At 39.1% G+C, this 21,307-nt stretch overlaps 1 protein-coding gene across 1 annotated transcript in view; it reads left to right on the top strand.

The window, feature by feature from the left end:
• The window catches only part of MROH9 (maestro heat like repeat family member 9), a 107,207-nt gene extending 86,471 nt beyond the window's left edge, over positions 1-20,736 (top strand). The window contains exons 20-21 of the mRNA XM_010595055.3: positions 17,994-18,056; positions 20,414-20,736. Coding sequence (XP_010593357.2) covers positions 17,994-18,056; positions 20,414-20,736 — 386 coding nt within the window. The remainder of the gene's footprint in view (positions 1-17,993; positions 18,057-20,413) is intronic.
• The last annotated feature ends 571 nt before the right edge of the window (positions 20,737-21,307 follow it).

The raw sequence follows: 21,307 nt of genomic DNA, 5'->3' as shown, positions 1-21,307 counted from the left end.
GGCTGGTGAATTTGAACTGCCAGCCCTTTGGTTAGCAGCAGTAGCACTATGCCACCAGGGTTTCACTCCCACTAGGATGGTTAAAGTCTATTTTATCCAAGATTAGTATTTTATCTGAGATTAGTATTGCCACTCCTGTCCTTTTTTGGTTACTGTTTTTTTTTGTTTGTTTGTTTGCTTGATATACAATTTTTCATCCTTTGATTTTTAATCTATTTATGTCTTTGTATCTAAACTGTGTCTCTTGTAAACAGCATATTGATAGGTTGTGTTTTTTTATCCATCGTCACTCTCTGTCACTTTACAGATGCATTTAAACTTGTAATGTAAATTCAGTGTGATTACTGATTGGTCTGAGTTTATTGCTGTCATACTGTTTTGCTTTTATTATTTATTTTTGTGGTGCTGATATTTTCTTTGTTCCTCTTACTTTCCTGTGCTGAGTTCCTTTTTTTGTGTGATTGTTTCTTTTCTTTTCTTTCATTATTACAGAGTTTGTGTTTACTGAGACTTTATGCTTTTCTTCTTTTTTATTCTGATGAGTAGGTTTGTTAGCTTTCTTTCTGGTTAGACTGAAATTTACCCTTATCTTCTTAAGTTTGAACCAGTATTTTATAATGTAATATTGCCCTGACCTCAATTTCAAAGTTCTACACCTACACCATTTATTCCATCTTTTATTGTTTTGATGTTGTAGTTTACAGATTGACATCTCTGTTTCCCTGTTTTAGGTTTTTTAGCTTTGTTTTATTGTTCTTTTCCTAGGTTGGTATCTGGCTGATGCCTTCCTGTGTCCTAGACCCCAATTATCTAATGTTGTTGGTTCTCTAACCGAAGGACTCCCTTTAATGTTTCCTGTAAGTTTGGTTTGGTGTCATGGATTGAATTATGTCCCCCCAAAATATCTGTCAACTTGGCTAGGCCATGATTCCCTTGTGTGTTTGTCTACCATTTTATCTTCTGATGTGATTTTACTATACATTGTAAATCCTATCACTGTGATGTAATAAGATGGATTGCCGGCAGTTATATTGATGAGGCCTACAAGATTAGGCAATCTCTTAAGTCAATCTCTTTTGAGATATAAAAGAAAGAGTCAGCAGACAGACACGGGGACTTCATACCACCAAGAAAGCAGCAACAAGAGAACACTGTGTCCTTCGGAACTGAGTTTCCTGTGCTGAGGTGCTCCCAGACCAAGGGAAGACTGTTGACAAGGACTTTCCTCCAGAGCCAACAGAGAGAGAAAGCCTTCTCCTGGAGCTGGCAAACTGAATTCGGACTTGTAGCCTATTGGACTGTGAGAGAACAAACTTCTCTCTGTTAAAGCCATAGTATTTCTGCTATAGCAGCACTAGATGATTAAGACAGAATTTTGTACCAGGAGTGGGGTCCTGCTCTAACAGATACCTAAAATACGGAAGCTGTTTTGAAACTGTAAATGGATAGAGGAACAGAAGCAGCAAAAGACCAGCAGCAGCAGACAGCTGGGAGCAGAACTGGGAGACCAGTGCCAGACAGCACTTGAGCTGACCCCACAGAGCAAGAGAGCTGAGTGCCTGTGAAGAGGAGGCTTCCTGGTGGAGAGGGCTGCCTCTGGGCCCTTATGTGTGGAGCTAGCTTTCCGAACCAAGGAGCAAGACAGCTGAATGCCTTCTGGCCAAAGTTTATTGGCAGAATGGGGTGCTTCCAGGTACTTATTGGTGGAGCTACAGAGCTTTGGGACACTTTCCCCAGCAAGGAAGATGTGGGCATGAGGCCTGAGGAGCTGAGAGGCCAAGAAACCAGGAAGCAGAAGCTGGAGCAACAAGAAACACAAGAAGCAAAACTGCCTCAGTCTCAAAAGGTATGGCCTTGGCCTCTGGGGTTTCAAAGGGTGGAGGATGGCCTCTGGAGTTTCTAACAGTGGCGTCGCCACTCAGGTGGACTAAGAAAACGGTGCACCCAAAACCAAGGGAGCAGAGTTGCTGTCTCAGTGGGCCTGGAAAGCCAAGCTGAAGCCCAGAGCTGAGGGGTCTCCACTCAGAACCTGGAGCGTGTGGCCAATGCCTAGTGTCTAGAGGGCAGGGCTATTGTGTAAATCGTCTTAGAGAACAGACAGTTATTTTCAAGCCATCCTGAGTAGCCTATTTGGGCACATAAAAACAAAACAAAGCAAGAAGCTAGGACACAGTAAGCAAACATAAAATAAATTGATACAATAACTTATAGATGGCTCAGAGACAAGAGCCAATATCGAATCACATAAAGAAGCAGACAGTGATCGCTAATCAAAGAATAATCTCTCAAAACAAAGAATCAAGAAATCTTCTAGACAAAGAGATATTCCTGGAATTACCAGAGATAGAGTACAAGAAATTAATATACAGAACTCTTCGAGAGATCAGGAAGGAGATCAGGCAAAATGCAGAAAAATCCAAGGAACACAGAGATAAAGCAGTCCAGGAAGTTAAGAAGGTTATTCAAGAGCATAATAACAAATTTAATAGGCTGCAAGAATCCATAAAGAGACAGCAATCAGAAATTCAGAAGATTAACAATAAAATTTAAGAATTAGACAACTCAAAAGAAAGTCAGAGGAGCATAATTGAGGAACCGGAAGGCAGAATTAGTGAGACGGAATATAAAACACTTGGCACCAATATATTCGAAGAAAAATCAGATGAAAGAATTTAGAAAAATGAAGAAATCCTAAGACTCATGTGGGGACTCTATCAAGAGAAATAACCTACAAGCGATTGGAGTACCAGAACAGGGAGGGATAACGAAATAGAGAGACAGTTGTTGAAGATTTGTTGGCACAAAACTTCCCTGATATCGTGAAAGATGAGACGATATCTATCTAAGGTGCTCATCGAACCCCACACAAAGTAGATTCCAAAAGAAAATCACCAAGACATATTATAATCAAACTTGCCAAAACCAAAGATAGAGAATTTTAAGAGCATCTAGGGATAAATGAAAAGTCACCTACAGAGGAAAGTCAATAAGAATAAACTCAGATTATGCAGCAGAAGCCATGCAGTCAAGAAGGCAATGGGATGACATATAAAGCCTTAAAAGAAAAAAAATTGCCAGCCAAGAATCATATATCCAACAAAACTGTCATTCAAATATGAAGGGGAAATTAGGACATTTCCAGATAAACAGAAGTTTAGGGAATTTGCAAAAACCAGTCTAAACCTACAAGAAATACTAAAGAGAGTCCTCTGGGTAGAAAATCAATAACATCAGATAACAACCTAAGACTAGAACACAGGACAGAGCAACCAGATAACAATCCAGATAGGGAAATCACAAAAATAAATCACAATAAAAAAAGCTCAAAACAGGGAAAAAGATGACAACATTAAATCAATAAAAAGGGACTAAAAAATGTAGACATAGATCTTTTATACAGAGAGGAAGTCCAGGCAATATAAAGAAATAAAAGTTTGGTTTAAACTTAGAAAAATAGGGGTAAAAATTAAGATAACCAAGAAGGAGACTAACAATCCTACACGTCAAAAAAAATACAAGAAAAACATAAAGACTCAGCAAAAACAAAATAAGAAACAATGAAAAAGAGGAAAAGACAATATATAAAGAAAAACTACTCAGCGAAAAAAAGAAGTCGAAAAAAGAAACTGTCAAAAACACACCAAAAAAAAAACACACACACACACAAAAATGACAGCACTCATACCTATCCATAATTACGATGAATGTAAATGGACTAAATGCATCAATAAAGAGACAGAGAGTGGCAGAATGGATAAAAAAAAAAACACAATCCATGTATATGCTGCCTACAAGAGACACACCTTAGACTTGAAGACACAAACTAAAATTCAAAGGATGGACAAAATGTATATCAAGCAAACAACAATCAGAAAAGACCAGGAGTGGCAGTATTAATTTCTGACAAAATAGACTTTAAAGTTAAATCCATCATAAAGGATAAGGAAGAACAATATATAATGATTGAAAGGACAATACACCAGGAGGATATGACCATATTAAATATTTATGCACACAATGACAGGGCTTCAAGATACATAAAACAAACACCAACAGCATTGAAAAGTGAGATGGACAGCTCCACAATAATCGTAGGAGACTTCAACACAGCACTTTCAGGAAAGGACAGAACATCCAGAAAGAAGCTCAATAAAGACAGGGAAGATCTAAATGCTGCAACCAACCAACTTGACCTCGTAGATATATACAGAACACTCCACCCTACAGCAGACAAGTATACTTTCTTTTCCAAAGCACATGGGACATTCTCCAGAAGAGACCACATATTAGATCACAAAGCAAGCCTCAACAGAATCCAAAACATTGAAATACTACAAAGCATCTTCCCTGACCATAAAGACATAAAAGTAGAAATCAACAACAGAAAAAGCAGGGAAAAGAAATCAAACCCATGGACACTGAACAAAACCTTGCTTAAAAACTACTGCGTAATAGAAGAACTTAAGGATGGAATAAAGAAATTCATAGACTCCAACAAGAATGAAAACACTCCCTATCAGAACCTTTGGGACACAGCGAAAGCAGTGCTCAGAGGTAAAGTTACAGCAATAAATACACACATCCAAAAAGAAGAGAGGGCCAAAAATCAAAGAATTATCCCTACAACTGAACAAATAGAAAGAGAGCAACAAAAGAAACCCTCAGGCACCAGAAGAAAGCAAATAATAAAAATTAGAGCAGAATTAAATGAAGAGAACAGAAAAACAATTGAAAGACTTAACAAGACCAAAAGATGGTTCTTTGAAAAGATTAACAAAATCAATAAACCATAGCCAAACTGACAAGAGAAAAACAGAAGAGGAACCAAATAACTCAAACACGAAATGAGATGGGCGATATCGCAACAGAACAAACTGAAATTAAGAGAACCATATCAAATTACTATGAGAAAGTGTACTGTAACAAATTTGAAAACCTAGAAGAAATGGACAACTTTCTACAAATACACTATCTACCTAAACTAACACAAACAGAGGTAGGACAACTAAATAAACCCATTACAAAAGAAGAGAGAAAAAAAAAATTTTTAGAGAAAAGGTAATTAAAAAGCTCCAGGAGGTGGAGCCAAGATGGCTGAATAGACAGACACTTCTGGAAAGCCCTCTTTACAACAAAAACTCCCAAAAACAAGTGAAACGAGTATATTTATGACAAGCCGGAAGCCCTGAGCGTGAACGGCAAACTTAGAAAACGAACTGAGGGGCAGGGGGATAAAAAGACCATCCAGAAGCACAGAGGAGTTACCAGACCTGAATCGCGGGGAGCCCTCAGGCACCATTCTTGGAGCGACCGCGACGGCGGCAGGCTGGTCCTAGCGTTCAGCCGCAGTTTCCTCAGGGAGAAGCAACCAGCAACACAGCCTACTCACACCTCTGGAACCTGAGGAGAACAGCGCTCTTGGCAAAAACAAAGTACTTGTGTATATGTTAACGTGCCCCCCCACCTGCAATCTGGCTTCGGCGGCTGAATTCCCTGGGCCTGAGATAGGCCCTATTGAGCACCTAGAGCCATCCTCCCATCCTTGGGGAAGAAAAAATTTGCATTTGGGGGAAAAGATAATTTGCTAGCTCCACTAACCAGGGGAGCTCAGGACAGAAGCAGCTCCAGTCCAGGCATAAACAGTCCGTGGACTTTGAGCACCTTTCCCTTCTGCATGGACCTGTGTGTTGGCAAACTCCAACCATTTCAGCTGTGCGGTAGAGAGGTGGGTGTTTGATGTTTAACATTGCTTTACCTATTAAACAAGGTCCTCACCTACACACATCAGGGACCTAAGAACTGGTAGCTCCACTCAGGTCAACCAGCTACCTGTGACAGGGATCTAAAGATAACTGGTACCTCCCAGTCCTTCCAACCAAAAACTTTGGGTGCCCATGGTCCCTCTGCAGAACCCAACCACCGGCATGCTCTAGGAAACAGTGATGCGTTTTCCTCAGAGACACTCAGGGGTTGGTCCTCAGCCCCCTGCCTTGTTCAGAGCATGACCCCCTGCTGCAATCAGATATCGGTATATACGCCAAGCACCCCTGCCCCCTAAGACTGTAGGACAGAGCCTGTACCACACACTTGATGATCCGCTACCTGGAAACCTGACCTGAATTCATACAAGAAAAGTGAATGGACTCCTAGACTGATATACCTGATAACAGCTCTAGCCGGCTGGGAACAGGACACCAGAGCTCCAAAGGCAAAAATAATCAAGCTAGCTCACTCAAGCAATCCATTTGGATATATCAAAACAAAAAAAGGAAGCAGCTACGACACAGTAAGCAAGCATAAACTAATACAATAACTTATCGATGACTCGGAGACAACAGTCAATATCAAGTCACATAAAGAAACAGACCATGATCATCTCAACAGGCTCTCAAAACAAAGAATCCACGGATCTTCTAGATGAAAGTGGATTCTTGGAATTACCAGATGAAGAACACAAAAGTTTAATATACAGAACCCTTCAAGACATCGGGATGGAAATGATGCAAGACCCAGAACAAGCCAAGGAACACACAGATAAAGCAATCAAAGAAATTAGAAAGATTATTCAGGAACATAATGAAAAGTTTAATAAGCTGGGAAAATCTATAGACTGGCAACGATCAGAAATTCAGAAGATTAACAATAAAATAGCAGAAGTAGACAACTCAATAGAAAGTCAGAGGAGCAGAACTAAGCAAGTAAAATCTAAAATTTCTGAACTCGAAGATAAATCTCTTGGCAGTAATATATTTGAAGAAAAATCACATAAAAGAATTTAAAAAATGAAGAAACCTTAAGAATCACGGGGATTCTATCAAGATAAATAGCCTATGAGTGATTGGAGTACCAGAACAGGGAGGGATAACAGAAAATACAAAGGAAATTGTTGAAGATTTTTGGCACAAAACTTCCCTGATATCACGAAAGATGAGAAGATATCTATCCAAGATTCTCATCGAACTCCACATAAGGTAAACGTTAAAAGAAAGTCACCAAGACAAATTATAATCAGGCTCGCCAAAACCAAAGATAAAGAGAGAATTATAAGAGCAGTGAGGGATAAATGAAAAGTCACCTACAAAGGAGAGCCAATAAGAATAAGCTCGGACTACTTGGTAGAAACCATGCAGGCAAGAAGGCAATGGGATGACATATTTTAAAACATGAAGGAAAAAAATTGCCTGCCAAGAATCATATATCCAGCAAAATTGTCTTTTAAATATGAAGGTGAAATTAAGTCATTTCCAGATAAACACAAGTTGGAATTTGTAAAAACCAAACCAATATGACAAGAAATACTAAAGGGAGTTCTTTGGTTAGAAAATCAGTAATATCAGGTATCAACCCAAGGCTAGAGCACTGGGCAGAGCAACCAGAAGTCAACCCAGACAGGGAAATCCAGGGAAAAAAAGCTCAAAACAGGGTAACAACCATGTTATTATATAAAACAAGACAACATTAGAATAATAAAGAGGGACTAAGAAATGTAATCATACACCTTCCATATGGAGGGGAAGATATGGCAATACAAAGAAATAAAAGTTAGGTTGAAATTTAGAAAAATAGGGGTAAATAATAAGGTAACCACAAAGGAGACAAACTATGCTATTCATCAAAATACAAGAAAAAAATAGAGACTCAGCAGACACGAAATCAACAATAACAAATATGAGGAAAGGACAATATATAAAGAAAGTCTACTCAGCACATAAAATCAAGTGGGAAAAAGAAACTGTTGACACAAAAAAAGACATCAAAATGATAGCATTAAATTCATGAATAAAAAAATATTATTATTATTTTTTTTTATTCATACCTATCCATAACTGGTGGCGTAGTGGTTAAGTGCTATGGCTGTTAACCAAAAGGTCGGCAGTTTGAATCCATCAGGCATTCCTTGGAAGCTCTACGGGGCAGTTCTACTCTGTCCTATAGGGTCGCTATGAGTCGGAATCTACTCAACGGCAGTGGGTTGAGTGGGTATCCATAATTACCCAGAATGTAAATGGACTAAGTGCTCCACTAAAGAGACAGAGAGTGGCAGAATGGATTAAAAAACAAGATCCGTCTATATGCTGCCTACAACAGAGACACCTTAAACCTAGAGACAAAAACAAACTAAAACTCAAAGGATGGAAAAATATATATCAAACAAATAATAATCAAAAAAGAGCAGGAGTGGCAACATTAATTTCTGACGAAATAGTCTTTAAAGTTCAATCCAGAAAGGATAAGGAAGGACATGATATAATGATTAAAGGGACAATACACCAAAAAGATATGACCATATTAAATATTTATGCACCCAATGACAGGGTTGTAAGATACATAAAACAAACTCTACCAGCATTGAAAAGTGAGATAGACAGCTCCACAATAATACTAGGAGACTTCAACATACCACTTTCGGTGAAGGATAGGACGGACATCCAGAAAGCTCAATAAAGACATGGAAGATCTAAATGCCACAATCAACCAAACTGACCTCATAGACATATACAGAACACTGCACACAACAGTAACCAAGTGCACTTTCTCTTCTAGTGCACCCGGAACATTTTATAGAATAGACCACATATTAGGTCATAAAGCAAGCCTTAGCAGAATCCAAAACATTGAAATTTTACAAAGCATCTTCTTTGACCATAAGGCCATAAAAGTGGAAATCAATAACAGGAAAAGCAGGGAAAAGAAATCAAACACTTGGAAACTGAACAATACCCTGCTCAAAAAAGACTGGATTATGGAAGACATTAAGGATGGAATAAAGAAATTCATAGAATCCAATGAGAATGAAAAAGCTTCGTATCAGAACCTTTGGGACACAGCAAAAGCAGTGCTCAGAGGCCAATTTATATCAGTAAATGCACACATTCAAAAAGAAGAAAGGGCCAAAATCAAAGAATTATCCTTACAACTTGAACAAATAGAAAGAGAGCAACAAAAGAAACCCACAGGCACCAGAAGAAAACAAATCATAAAAATTAGAGCCGAACTGAATGAAATAGAAAACAGAAAAACAATTGAAAGAATTAACAAGACCAAGAGCTGATTTTTTGAAGAACTCAACAAAATTGATAAGCCACCTGCCAAACTGACAAAAGAAAAACAGGGGAGGAAGCAAATAACCCAAATAAGAAATGAGAGGGGCGATATTACAACAGACCCAACTGAAATTAAAAGAATCATATCAGATTACTAAGAAAAACTATACTCAAACAAATTTGAAAACCTAGAAGAAATGAATGAATTCTTAGAAACACACTAGCTACCTAAACTAACACAAACAGAGGTAGAACAACTAAATAGACCCATAACAAAAGAAGAGATTGAAAAGGTAATCAAAAAAATCCCAACAAAAAAACAAAAGCCCTGGTCCGAATGGCTTCACTACGGAGTTCTACCAAACTTTCAGAGAAGAGTTAACACCACTACTGCTAAAGGTATTTCAGAGCATAGAAGAGGACGGAACACTACCAAACTCATTCTATGAAGCCACCATATCCCTGATACCAAAACCAGGTAAGGACACCACAAGAAAAGAAAATTATAGACCTATATCCCTCGTGAATGTAGACGTAAAAATCCTCAGCAAAATTCTAGCCAATAGAATTCAACAACATATCAAAAAAATAATTCACCATGACCAAGTGGGATTCGTACTAGACGTGCAGGGATGGTTTAACATTAGAAAAACAATTAATGTAATCCACCACATAAATAAAACAAAAGACAAGAATCACATGATTTTATCAATTGATGCAGAAAAGGCATTTGACAAAGTTCAACACCCATTATTGATAAAAACTCTCAGCAAAATAGGAATAGAAGGAAAATTCCTCAACATAATAAAGAGCATTTATACAAAGCCAACAGCCAACATCACCTTAAGAGCCTGAAAACATTCCCATTGAGATCGGGAACCAGACAAGGATGTCCTTTATCAACACTCTTATTCAAAATTGTGCTGGAAGTCGTAGCCAGAGCAATTAGGCTAGATAAAGAAATAAAGGGCATCCAGATTGGTAAGAAAGAAGTAAAATTATCTCTATTTGTAGATGACATGATCTTATACACAGAAAACCCCAAGGAATCCTCCAGAAAACTACTGAAACTAATAGAAGACTTCAGCAGAGTATCGGGATACAAGATAAACATACAAAAGTTAGTTGGATTCCTCTACACCAACAAAAAGAACATCAAAGAGGAAATCACCAAATCAACGTCATTTACAGTAGCCCCCAAGAAGATAAAATACTTAGGAATAAATCTTACCAGAGATGTAAAAGACTTATACAAAGAAAACTACAGTACACTTCTGCAAGAAACCAAAAGAGACTTACATAAGTGGAAGAACATACCTTGCTCATGGATAGGAAGACTTAACATTATAAAAATGTCTATTCTACCTAAAGCGATCTATACATTTAATGCAATTCCAATCCAAATCCCAATGACATTCTTTAATGAGATGGAGAAACAGATCACCAATTTCATATGAAAGAGAAAGAGGCCCCAGATAAATAAGGCATTACTGAAAAAGAAGAACAAAGTGGAAGGCCTTCCTTTACCTGATTTTAGAACATATTATACCGCCACAGTAGTCAAAACAGCCTGGTACTGGTACAACAACAGATACATGGACCAATGGAACAGAATTGAGAATCCAGACATAAATCCATCCACATATGAGCAGTTCATATTTGACAAAGGCCCCAAAACAGTTAAATGGGGAAAAGACAGTCTTTTTAACAAATGGTGCTGGCTTATAACTGGATACCCACCTGCAAAAAAAATGAAACAAGACCCATACCTCACTCCATGCACAAAAACTAACTCAAAATGGATCAAAGACCTAAATATAAAATCTAAAACGATAAAGATCACAGAAGAAAAAATAGGGACAACGTTAGGAGCCTTAATACATGGCATAAACAGTATACGAAACATTATAAAGAATGTAGAAGAAAAACTAGATAACTGGGAGCTCCTTGCTCATCCAAGGACTTCACCAAAAGAGTAAAAAGACTACCTACAGACTGGGAAAAAGTTTTTAGCTATGACATTTCTGTTCAGCACCTGACCTCTAAAATCTACATGATACTGCAAAAACGCAACTGCAAAAAGACAAATAACCCAATTAAAAAATGGGCAAAAGATATGAACAGATAGTTCACTAAAGAAGACATTCAGGTAGCTAACAGATACATGAGGAAATGTTCACAATCATTAGCCATTAGATAAAAGCAGATCAAAACTAGAGTGAGATTTCATCTCACTCCAACAAGGCTGGCATTAATCCAAAACACACAAAATCATAAATGTTGGAGAGGCTGCGGAGAGATTGGAACACTTATACACTGCTGGTGGGAATGTAAAATGGTACAACCTCTTTGGAAATCGATTTGGTGCTTCCTTAAAAAGTTAAAAATAGAACTACCATATGATCCAGCAATCCCACTCCTTGGCATATATCCTGGAGAAATAAGAGCCTTTACACGAACAGATATATGCACACCCACGTTTATTGCAGCACTGTTTACAATAGCAAAAAGATGGAAGCAACCAAGGTGCCCGTCAATGGAAGAATGGATAAATAAATCATGGTATATTCACAGAATGGAATACTACATATCCATAAAGAACAGTGAGGAATCTGTGAAACATTTCGTAACATGGAGGAACCTGGAAGGCATTATGCTGAGTGAAATTAGTTGCAAAAGGACAAATATTATATAAAACCACTATTATAAGAACTCGAGAAATAGTTTAAACTGAGAAGAAAACATTCTTTCGTGGTTACGAGTGGGGGAGGGAGTGAGAGTGGGAGGGGGCATTCACTAATTAGATAGTAGATAAGAACTACTTTAGGTGAGGGGAAAGACAGCATACAATACAGGGGAGGTCAGCACAATTGGACTAAACTGAAAACAAAGAAGTTTCCTGAATAAACTGAGTGCTTTGAAGGCCAGCGTAGCAGGGCAGGGATCTGGGGACCGTGGTTTCAGGGGACATCTAAGTCAATTGGCATAATAAAATCTACTAAGAAAACATTCTTCATCCCACTTTGAAGAGTGGCGTCTGGAGTCTTAAACGCTAGCAAGCAGCCATCTAAGATGCATCAATTTGTTTCAACCCTTCTGGAACAAAGGAGAATGAAGAACACCAAGAACACAAGGCGATTATGAGCCCAAGAGACAGAAAGGGCCACATGAACCAGAAACTACATCATCCTGAGACCAGAAGAACTAGATGGTGCCCAACTCTAACCAATGACTGCCCTAAAAGGGAACACAACAGAGAACCCCCTAGAGAGCAGGAGAGCAGTGGGATGCAGACCCCAAATTCTCATAAGACCAGACTTAATGGCCTGAGACTAGAAGGACCCCAGTGGTCATGGCCCCCAGACCTTCTGTTGGCCCAGGACAGTAACCATTCCCAAAGCCAACTCTTCAGACATGGATTGGACTGGACATTGAGTTGGAGAGCGATGCTGGAGAGGAGTGAGCTTCTTGGATCAGGCGGACACTGGAGACAATTCAGCATCTCCTGCCTGGAGGGGAGATGAGGGGGTGGAGAGGGTTAGAAGCTGGAAAAATGGACATGAAAAGAGAGAGTGGGCTGCCTCACTGGGGGGAGAGTAATTGGGTGTGTGTAGCAGTGTGTGTATGGGTTTTTGTGTGAGAGACTGACTTGATTTGTAAACTTTCATTAAAGCACAATAAAAATTATTAAAATAAATAATAATAATAATTCACCATGACCAACGGGGATTCATACCAGGTATGCAGGGATGGTTCAACATTAGAAAAACAATTAATGCAATCCATCATATAAATAAAACAAAAGACAAGAACTGCATGATCTTATCAAGTGATGCAGTAAAGGCATTTGACAAAGTCCAACTCCCATTCATGATAAAAACTGGAACAAAAGAAAAATTCCTCAACATTATAAAGGGCGTTTATACAAAGCCAACATCATCCTAAATGGAGAGTGTCTGAAAGCATTCCCCTTGAGAACGTGAACCAGACAAGGATGCCCTTTATCACCACTCTTATTCAATATTGTGTTGGAGGTCCTAGCCAGAGCAATTAAGCTAGATAAAGGAGTAAAGAGTATCTGGATTGGTAAGAAAGAAGTAAAAGTACGTCTGTTTGCAGATGATATGATCTTATATACAGAAAACCCTAAAGAATCCTCAAGATAACTACCATAACAAATAGAAGAGTTCAGCAGAGTATCAACATACGAGATAAAAAAAAAAAAAAACATGCAAAAATCAGTTGGATTCCTCTACACCAATAAAGAACTTCGAAGAGGAAATTACCAGAGCAATACCATTTACAACAGCCCACAGGGAGGTAAAATACTTAGGAATAAATCTAACCAGAGATGTAAAAGACCCTTACAAAGGAAAATACAAGACACTACTGCAAGAAACCAAGAGATGTACATAAGTGGAAAAACATACCTTGCTCAAGGAATGGAATACTCAACATTGTAAAAATATTTATTCTACCAAAAGCGATCTATAGATACAATGCAATCCCAATCCAAATTCCAATGACATTTTTTAATGAGATGGAGAATCAAATCACCAACTTCATATGGAAGGGAAAGAGGTCCCAGATAAATAAAGCATTACTGAAAAAGAAGAACAAAGTGGGAGGCCTCACATTACCTGATTTTAGAACATATTATACCACCACAGGAGTCAAAATAAGCTGGTACTGGTACAACAACAGATACATAGACCAATGGAACAGAATTGAGAATCCAGACATAAATCTATCCACATATAACCAGCTGATATTTGACAAAGGCCCAAAGTCTGTTAAATGGGGAAAAGACAGCCACTTTAACAAATGATGCTGGCGTAACTGGATATCCATCTGCCAAAGTATGAGACAAGACCCATAGCTCATACCATGCACAAAAACTAACTCAAAATAGATCAAAGACCTAAATACAAAATCTAAAATGATAAAGACCATGGGAGAAAAAATAGGGACAATGCTAGGAGCCCTAATACATGGCATAAACAGTATATGAAACATCACCAACAGTGCACAAATACCAGGAGAGAAACTAGATAACCAGGAGCTCCTAAAAATCAAACATTTATGCTCATCCAAAGACTTCACCAAAAGAGTGAAAAAATTACCTACAGACTGGGAAAAAGTTTTTGGCTATGACAAGTGCAATCAGCGTCTGATCTCTAAAATCTACATGATACTGCAAAAACAAAAAGACAAATAACCCAATTAAAAAATGGGCAAAGGATATGAACAGGCACTTCACAAAAGAGACATTCAGGATGCTAACAGACACATGAGGAAATGTTCACGATTATTAGCCACTAGAGAAATGTATATCAAAACTAAAATGAGAGACCATCTCACCCCAACAAGACTGGCATTAATCCAAACAACACAAAATAATAAATGTTGGAGAGCTTGTGGAGAGACTGGAACACTTATACACTGCTGGTGGGAATGTCAGATGGTACAACCACTTTGGAAATTGATTTGGTGCTTCCTTAAAAAGCTAGGAATAGAACTACCATACGATCCAGCAATCCCACTCCTTGGAATATTTCCTAGAGAAATAAGAGCCCTTACATGAACAGATACATGCACACCCACGTTCATTGCAGCACTGTTTACAATAGCAGAAAGATGGAAGCAACCAAGACACCCATCAACAGATGAATGGATAAATAAATTATGGCATATTTATGTAATGGAATACTATGCAATGATAAAGAACAATGATGAATCTGTGAAAGATCTCAAAACATGGAGGAAGCTAGAATGCATTATGCTGAGTGAAATTAGTCAGCTGCAAAAGGACGAATATTGTATGAGACCACTGTTATGAGAGCTCAAGAAAAAGTTTAAACGCAGAAGAAAATATTCTTTGATGGTTATTAGGGTAGGAAGGGAGGGAGATGGGCATTCACTAACTGGATAGTAGACAAGAACTCTTTCAGGTGAAGGAAAAGACAACACACAACACAGTTAAGGTCAGCACAGCTGGACTAATCCAAAAGGAAAGGAGTTTCCTGAATACAGTCAAAGGCTTTGAAGGCCAGAGTAGCAGGGACCATGGTCTCAGGGAACATCTAGGTTAATTGGCATAATAAAATGTATTAAGAAAACGTGCTGCATCCCACTTTGGTGAGTAGTGTCTGGGGTCTTAAATGCTAGCAAGTGGCCATCTAAGATGCATCAATTGTTTTCAACCCACCGGGAGCAAAGGAGAATGAAGAACACCAAAGATACAAGGTAAATATGAGCCCAAGAGACAGAAAGGGCCACATAAACCAGAGACTACACTGGCCTCAGATCAGAAGAGCTAGAGCTACCACGGATGACTGCCCTGACAGGGAACACAACAGAGAATCCCTGAAAGAGCAGGAGAACAGTGGGATGCAGACCTCAAATTCCCATAAAGACCAGACCTAATGGAAGACCAGACTTAATGGTCTGAGTGAGACTAGAGGGACCCCGGAGGTCATGATCCCAGGACCCTCTGTTAGCCCAAGACTGGAACCATTCCTGAAGCCAACTCTTCAGACAGGGATTGGACGGAACAAATAATCTGAGAAGCTGGACTATATGAAGAAGAACGGGGCATCAGGATTGGAGGAAGACTCATTAACAACCTACATTATGCAGATGACACAACCTTGCTTGCTGAAAGTGAAGAGGACTTGAAGCACTTACTAATGAAGATCAAAGACCACAGCCTTCAGTATGGATACCACCTCAACATAAAGAAAACAAAAATCCTCACAACTGGACCAATGAGCAACATCGTGATAAACAGAGAAAAGATTGAAATTGTCAAGGATTTCATTTTACTTGGACCCACAATCAACAGCCACGGAAGCAGCAGCCAAGAAATCAAAAGATGCATTGCATTGGGCAAATCTGCTGCAAAGGACCTCTTCAAAGTGTTGAAGAGCAAAGATGTCACCCTGAAGTCTAAGGTGCGCCTGACCCAAGCCATGGTATTTTCAATCACATCATATGCATGTGAAAGCTGGACAATGAATAAGGAAGACCGAAGAAGAGCTGATGCCTTTGAATTGTGGTGTTGGCAAAGAATATTGAATATACCATGGACTGCCAAAAGAACGAACAAATCTGTCTTGGAAGAAGAGCAGCCAGAATGCTCCTTAGAGGCAAGGATGGTGAGACTGAGTCTTACATACTTTGGACATGTTGTCAGGAGGGATCAGTCCCTGGAGAAGGACATCATGCTTGGCAGAGTACAGGGTCAGTGGAAAAGAGGAAGACCCTCAGCAAGGTGGATTGACACAGTGGCTGCAACAATGAGCTCAAGCATAACAACGATTGTAAGGATGGCACAGGACCGGGCAGTGTTTCTTTCTGTTGTGCATAGGGTCACTATGAGTCAGAACCAACTCGACGGCACCTAACAACAACAACAACAATAAGACAGAAAAGGATACTAGTGAAGAGTGAGCTTCTTGGCCCAAGTAGGCACATGAGACTACGAGGGCAGCTCCTGTCCAGAGGCAAGATGAGAAGGTAGAGGGGGACAGGAGCTGGTTGAATGGAAATGGGGAATACAGGGTGGAGAGGAGGACTGTGGTGTCTCGTTAGGGGGAGAGCAGCTAGGAGTACATAGCAAGGTGTGTATAGGCTTTTGAATGAGAGGCTGACTTGATTTATAAACTTTCACTCAAAACACAATGAATAAAAAGTAATAATAAAACTGACTTAAAAAAATCACTGTGTGATTGTAAACCACACCCATGAGAATTACTAAAAGGAAAAAGATAACAATGTCAAGTGTCCAAGAGGACATGGACCAATGGATATGTGCATACACCTAAGATGGGAGTGAAAAGTGGTACAGGCTCTTTGGAATACTATTTGGAAGTAACCACTAAAGTTGAACATAAGCATACCCTATTACCTAGGAAATCTTCCCTAGTTACATACCATACATAAATAAAAAAAAAAAAATACATACAAATATATTCTAAAATTCATGTACAAGGATGTCCGTAATAACATCATTATTCAAAATAGCCCTAAACTGGAAACAACACAACTGTCCATCATCAGAATGGGTAAAATATGGGGCATTCATAAGAGAGGATACCATGTAGGAGGGATCAGCGAACTCATTCTGTAAAAGGCCAGGCAATAAGTATTTTAGGCTTTGAGTGCCATACGGTCTCGTCACAACTGATCACCTCTGTCATTGTAGCAGGAAAGCAATCATAGACATTATGTAAACAAATGAGCAAATGAGCATGGCTGTGTCTCAACAAAACTTTATTTGCCAACCCCTGCCACATAGCTATGGAAATGAATGGACTACTGCTACGTGCAAGAACACTGATGAGTTTCACAAATGAAATGTTGAACAAAAGAAGCCAAACACACACACTAAAGGCATTGTGAACAGCGCAAGAGGAGATTGAGAGGGGCATGAAGGAGTCTCCTGGGATGCTAGTATTATTCTATTTAATAAGCTAGGTGGTAGCTAGGGTATTTGTACTTTGTGGTCACTTATTAAGCTGTACAATTGTGATCTATGTACATTCACATACCAAATGAAACCCATTGCCATCAAGTCGATTTCGACTCATAACAGCCCTATAGGACAGGCTAGAACCGCTACAAAGTGTTTCCAAGGCTGCAATCTTTACAGAAGCTGACTGCCACATCTTTCTTTCATGGAACAGTTGAGGGGTTTGAACTGCCGACCTTTTGGTTAGCAGCCATGCACTCAACCTCTGTGCCACCGGAGGTCTTCTCATTTATACACACACATATTTTTTTTAATAAAGAATTTTATTAAATAGTAATTATTTGAAAGCACTGAAAAATGAATCAAGGATTATCTAGAGATACTTTGCTTTGAAGAAAGCAAAGTTGCTGAACAATATGAGAGAACGTATTTTTATAATGCATTATGGAGTAACTTTAATTTTACTTTGTGCATAGGGTACTTGGCAAAATTGGGCAGCCATTTACTGCTTAGAGCTGAAATTGAAGTTATGATTGAAGGTAAGTAAGTGTTGAGTTTATAATGAAGTATTCATGTATAGGTCTAAATAAATTCATTATTTGTAATTCTAGTCACATATAAGCTCTATAATGGTACCAGGAATGGAAGGAGGGGAATAGTAGTGGGTGGGTAGGTTAGGGGGGTAACCAGGAAAAGGACTGGGTTAAAGGGCATATTCTATTTCTCTTACCCACTCTCCCTGTTTCAATCTCAGCATTTATACCACTCATTATCGTCCCAGATCCCTCAGGAACTACAGAGACTTGAGGGTTCATTCACTCATTCATCCAATAAATATTTTTTCCAGAGTCTACTATGGGACAGCACTATTCTAGTCTCTGGGGTTACAGCACAGAAACCTGGTGGCGTAGTGGTTAAGTGCTATGGCTGCTAACCAAAAGGTCAACAGTTCAAATCCACCAGGCACTCCTTAGAAATTCAATGGGGCAGTTCTACTCTGTCCAATAGAGTCTCTAGGAGTCGGAATCAACTTGACAGCAATGGGTTTGGTTCTTTTTGTGGGGCGGGAGGAGGCGATACAGCAGCAAACAAAACAAAGTTCCTTCCCTCAGGGAATTTATGATTTAGTGGATACCAAAAATAAATAACTAAACTCATTGCCTTCGAATTGATTCCAGCTCATAGCATTTAGTAGCCAAACACTTAACCACTGCACCACCAGGGCAATAGTCAAGAACTTTTAAGTCTGCTTCCATAAAGATTACAGCCTTGGAAACCCTATGGAATAGTCGGAACAACCCTATAGGGTGACTCTAAGTTGGAATTGACTCAATGGCAATGGGTTTTAATCTTTAAGGAAGCAGATCACTATATCTTTCTCCCCCAGAAACACTGGTGGAGTCAAACCCCCAAACTATTGGTTAGCAGCCGAGTGATTAACTGCCACCAGGGCCCCTTATTTAGTGGATAGCAATGTACATTTGTAGATGAAGAAATTAAAGAAGGGTAACATCTATCCTGTCTAAATGTTAGGACCTCAGGCATTTCCCTCTTGGCCTCTATTGCCCTGGTGGCCCAGTGGTTAAGCGGTAAGCTGCTAAACAAAAGGTTGGCAGTTAGACCCACCTAGCAACTCTTCAGGAAAGACCAGGTGATCTGCTTCTGTAAAGATTAAAAAAAAAAAAAAACTACAGCCAAAAAAAAAAAAATACCATATAGGAAAGTTCTACTCAGTCACATGGGGTTGCTATGAGTTGGAATCAATAACACCCAACAACAATACAACACCTGAGTCTCAAAGTGGTGCAACTGGTTAACTCTCACAGCAGCTAACCAAAAGGTTAGAGGTTCAAGTCCACCCAGAGGCATCTCGGAAGAAAGACCTGATGATCTACTTCCAAAAATCATCCATTGAAAACCCTGTGGAGCACAGCTCTACTCTGACACACATGGGGTTGCCATGAGTCAGGGTCTATTTGATGGCAACTTTAAAAAAAATTCCCTGCCAGGATCAGAATTACAAACAGCAGTGGTTTTTAAGGTAGAAAATAGGATGGCTACCTTCCTTCCATTTTCATTTGTTCATTCATTCATTCAATAAGCACATATTTATTGACTGCATGCTAGATGCTAAAAAAAAAAAAAAGATGCTAGCTACTATAATTCCCCCTTCCCCTCTCTTAGAATCTTTTTCTTCTTTCTCTCCTCCTACTTTCTCCTCATGCTCCTTCTCTCTCTTTTCTAAATCTCCCTTTTTTTTTTTCTCTTTGTGTCTTTTTATTATGGAAGAAAATAGTAATAACCCCTAATCCCACTATCTGGGAATAAAGATATTAGCATTCTGGCATATGTATATTATCCCTGATATGTTTAAAGAATATAAACATATTACATATTTATTTTTAAAATGAAATCATAACTATTTTAACTTTTTTCACCTACTCGTATACCATACTTTCCATGCTAAGAAATACATCTTTGCATTTTAATAAGTACATAGTATTTCATTTTATGAATATTATTAATTTAAACAATCTCCTATTGATTAACTGACCTATTCCAATTTAGACTAATGTTAACTTTTTTCATTATCATGAGCAATATTGAACCTCCTTATGGATGCATATTTTTGCTATCTAGCAGGATGTTCAGCATATAAAAAGAACTTGGTAAATCCTTAGTGAATACTGCCATTTTTTTTTTCATGGAGTCTGGTGGGGATAGAGGATGAAATTTCCTGGATGCTGTTGATCGAAGCAACAGGATGGGGGGAGGAGAGGATGGGGGAGGAGAGGGTGGGCTCTGTGAATGGTGTCAGAGCTCTTCGGGGTCAGAGTTTCTGGGGCTCTAAGAGAATTACTGATGCCTTGAACTAAAGGCCTTCCTGCTATTTCAGCGACTGACCGAGTGCTGAGGGATGAAGACCCTTTGATCAGGGAGTTGGCCAAAATAACTCACAAGCTTTTTAAGGAGATTATCCATGGATTGACCTCCTCAGGTGTTAAAGAAACCTTCCAAAGAGTGTTTAACTTCTTCTACTTCAAAAAATTGAAGCTAATTTATCATTATGATGAGACCTACAGCCGGATAGCCAGCCTTAAGGGAGTTAACGATGCAAAAAGGAGTAAGGAAGGCCTCACCAAAGAGGATCATGAAGACTTCTTGTCAAAGAATGTCAAGTCTTACAATGCCTTGGAGCAGATTTCAGAAGAGAGATAATTTTTCTTTCCCTCTGTTCGCTCAAGTCAATTTGTAGATGATTTTCTGAAGGGTGCTAGAAGCCTTTACTGCCCCTTCTTAATTCTTTATTCAAATATAGAAATCTGTTGCATATCTATGACAGTGACCAGAAGCTATACTTCATTAAATCCACTAATAAAATTGAAAAAAAAAACCATAAGCAAAGTGTTTGACGAGAGGCACTTGGAGCATGAAAGTGGATTCAAACAACACGCATCTGCTGAGCACCTTCTAAGTGCCAGACCCTGTGAGAGGTGGTAGGGACATATGGATGGGGTAGACAAGGTTCCCATCCTCAGGAAGGTCATAGTCCAGTGACACAGTGTGCTCATTTCTATGCTGCTGAGGGAATCACTGCCTAGAACAGTGTTCCCAAAGGAGGAGATAGAAACTGTAGGGTAAAGGGAAGGAAGGCGGGAAATGTATCTCATGTGGAGGCACTAAGCTAAAAATAAGTGCTGGGGGAAGCTGAGGAGTTTGATTTGGTACAACTGTGTGTAAGGAAAGACTGGAAAGAACTGAAGCCTGAGGAGAAGACTGTGCTGTGCTA

The sequence above is a fragment of the Loxodonta africana genome, chromosome 3, assembly GCF_030014295.1.
Source record: "Loxodonta africana isolate mLoxAfr1 chromosome 3, mLoxAfr1.hap2, whole genome shotgun sequence".
NCBI lineage: Eukaryota > Metazoa > Chordata > Mammalia > Proboscidea > Elephantidae > Loxodonta > Loxodonta africana.
This window is presented reverse-complemented; position numbering and strand designations above follow the sequence as displayed.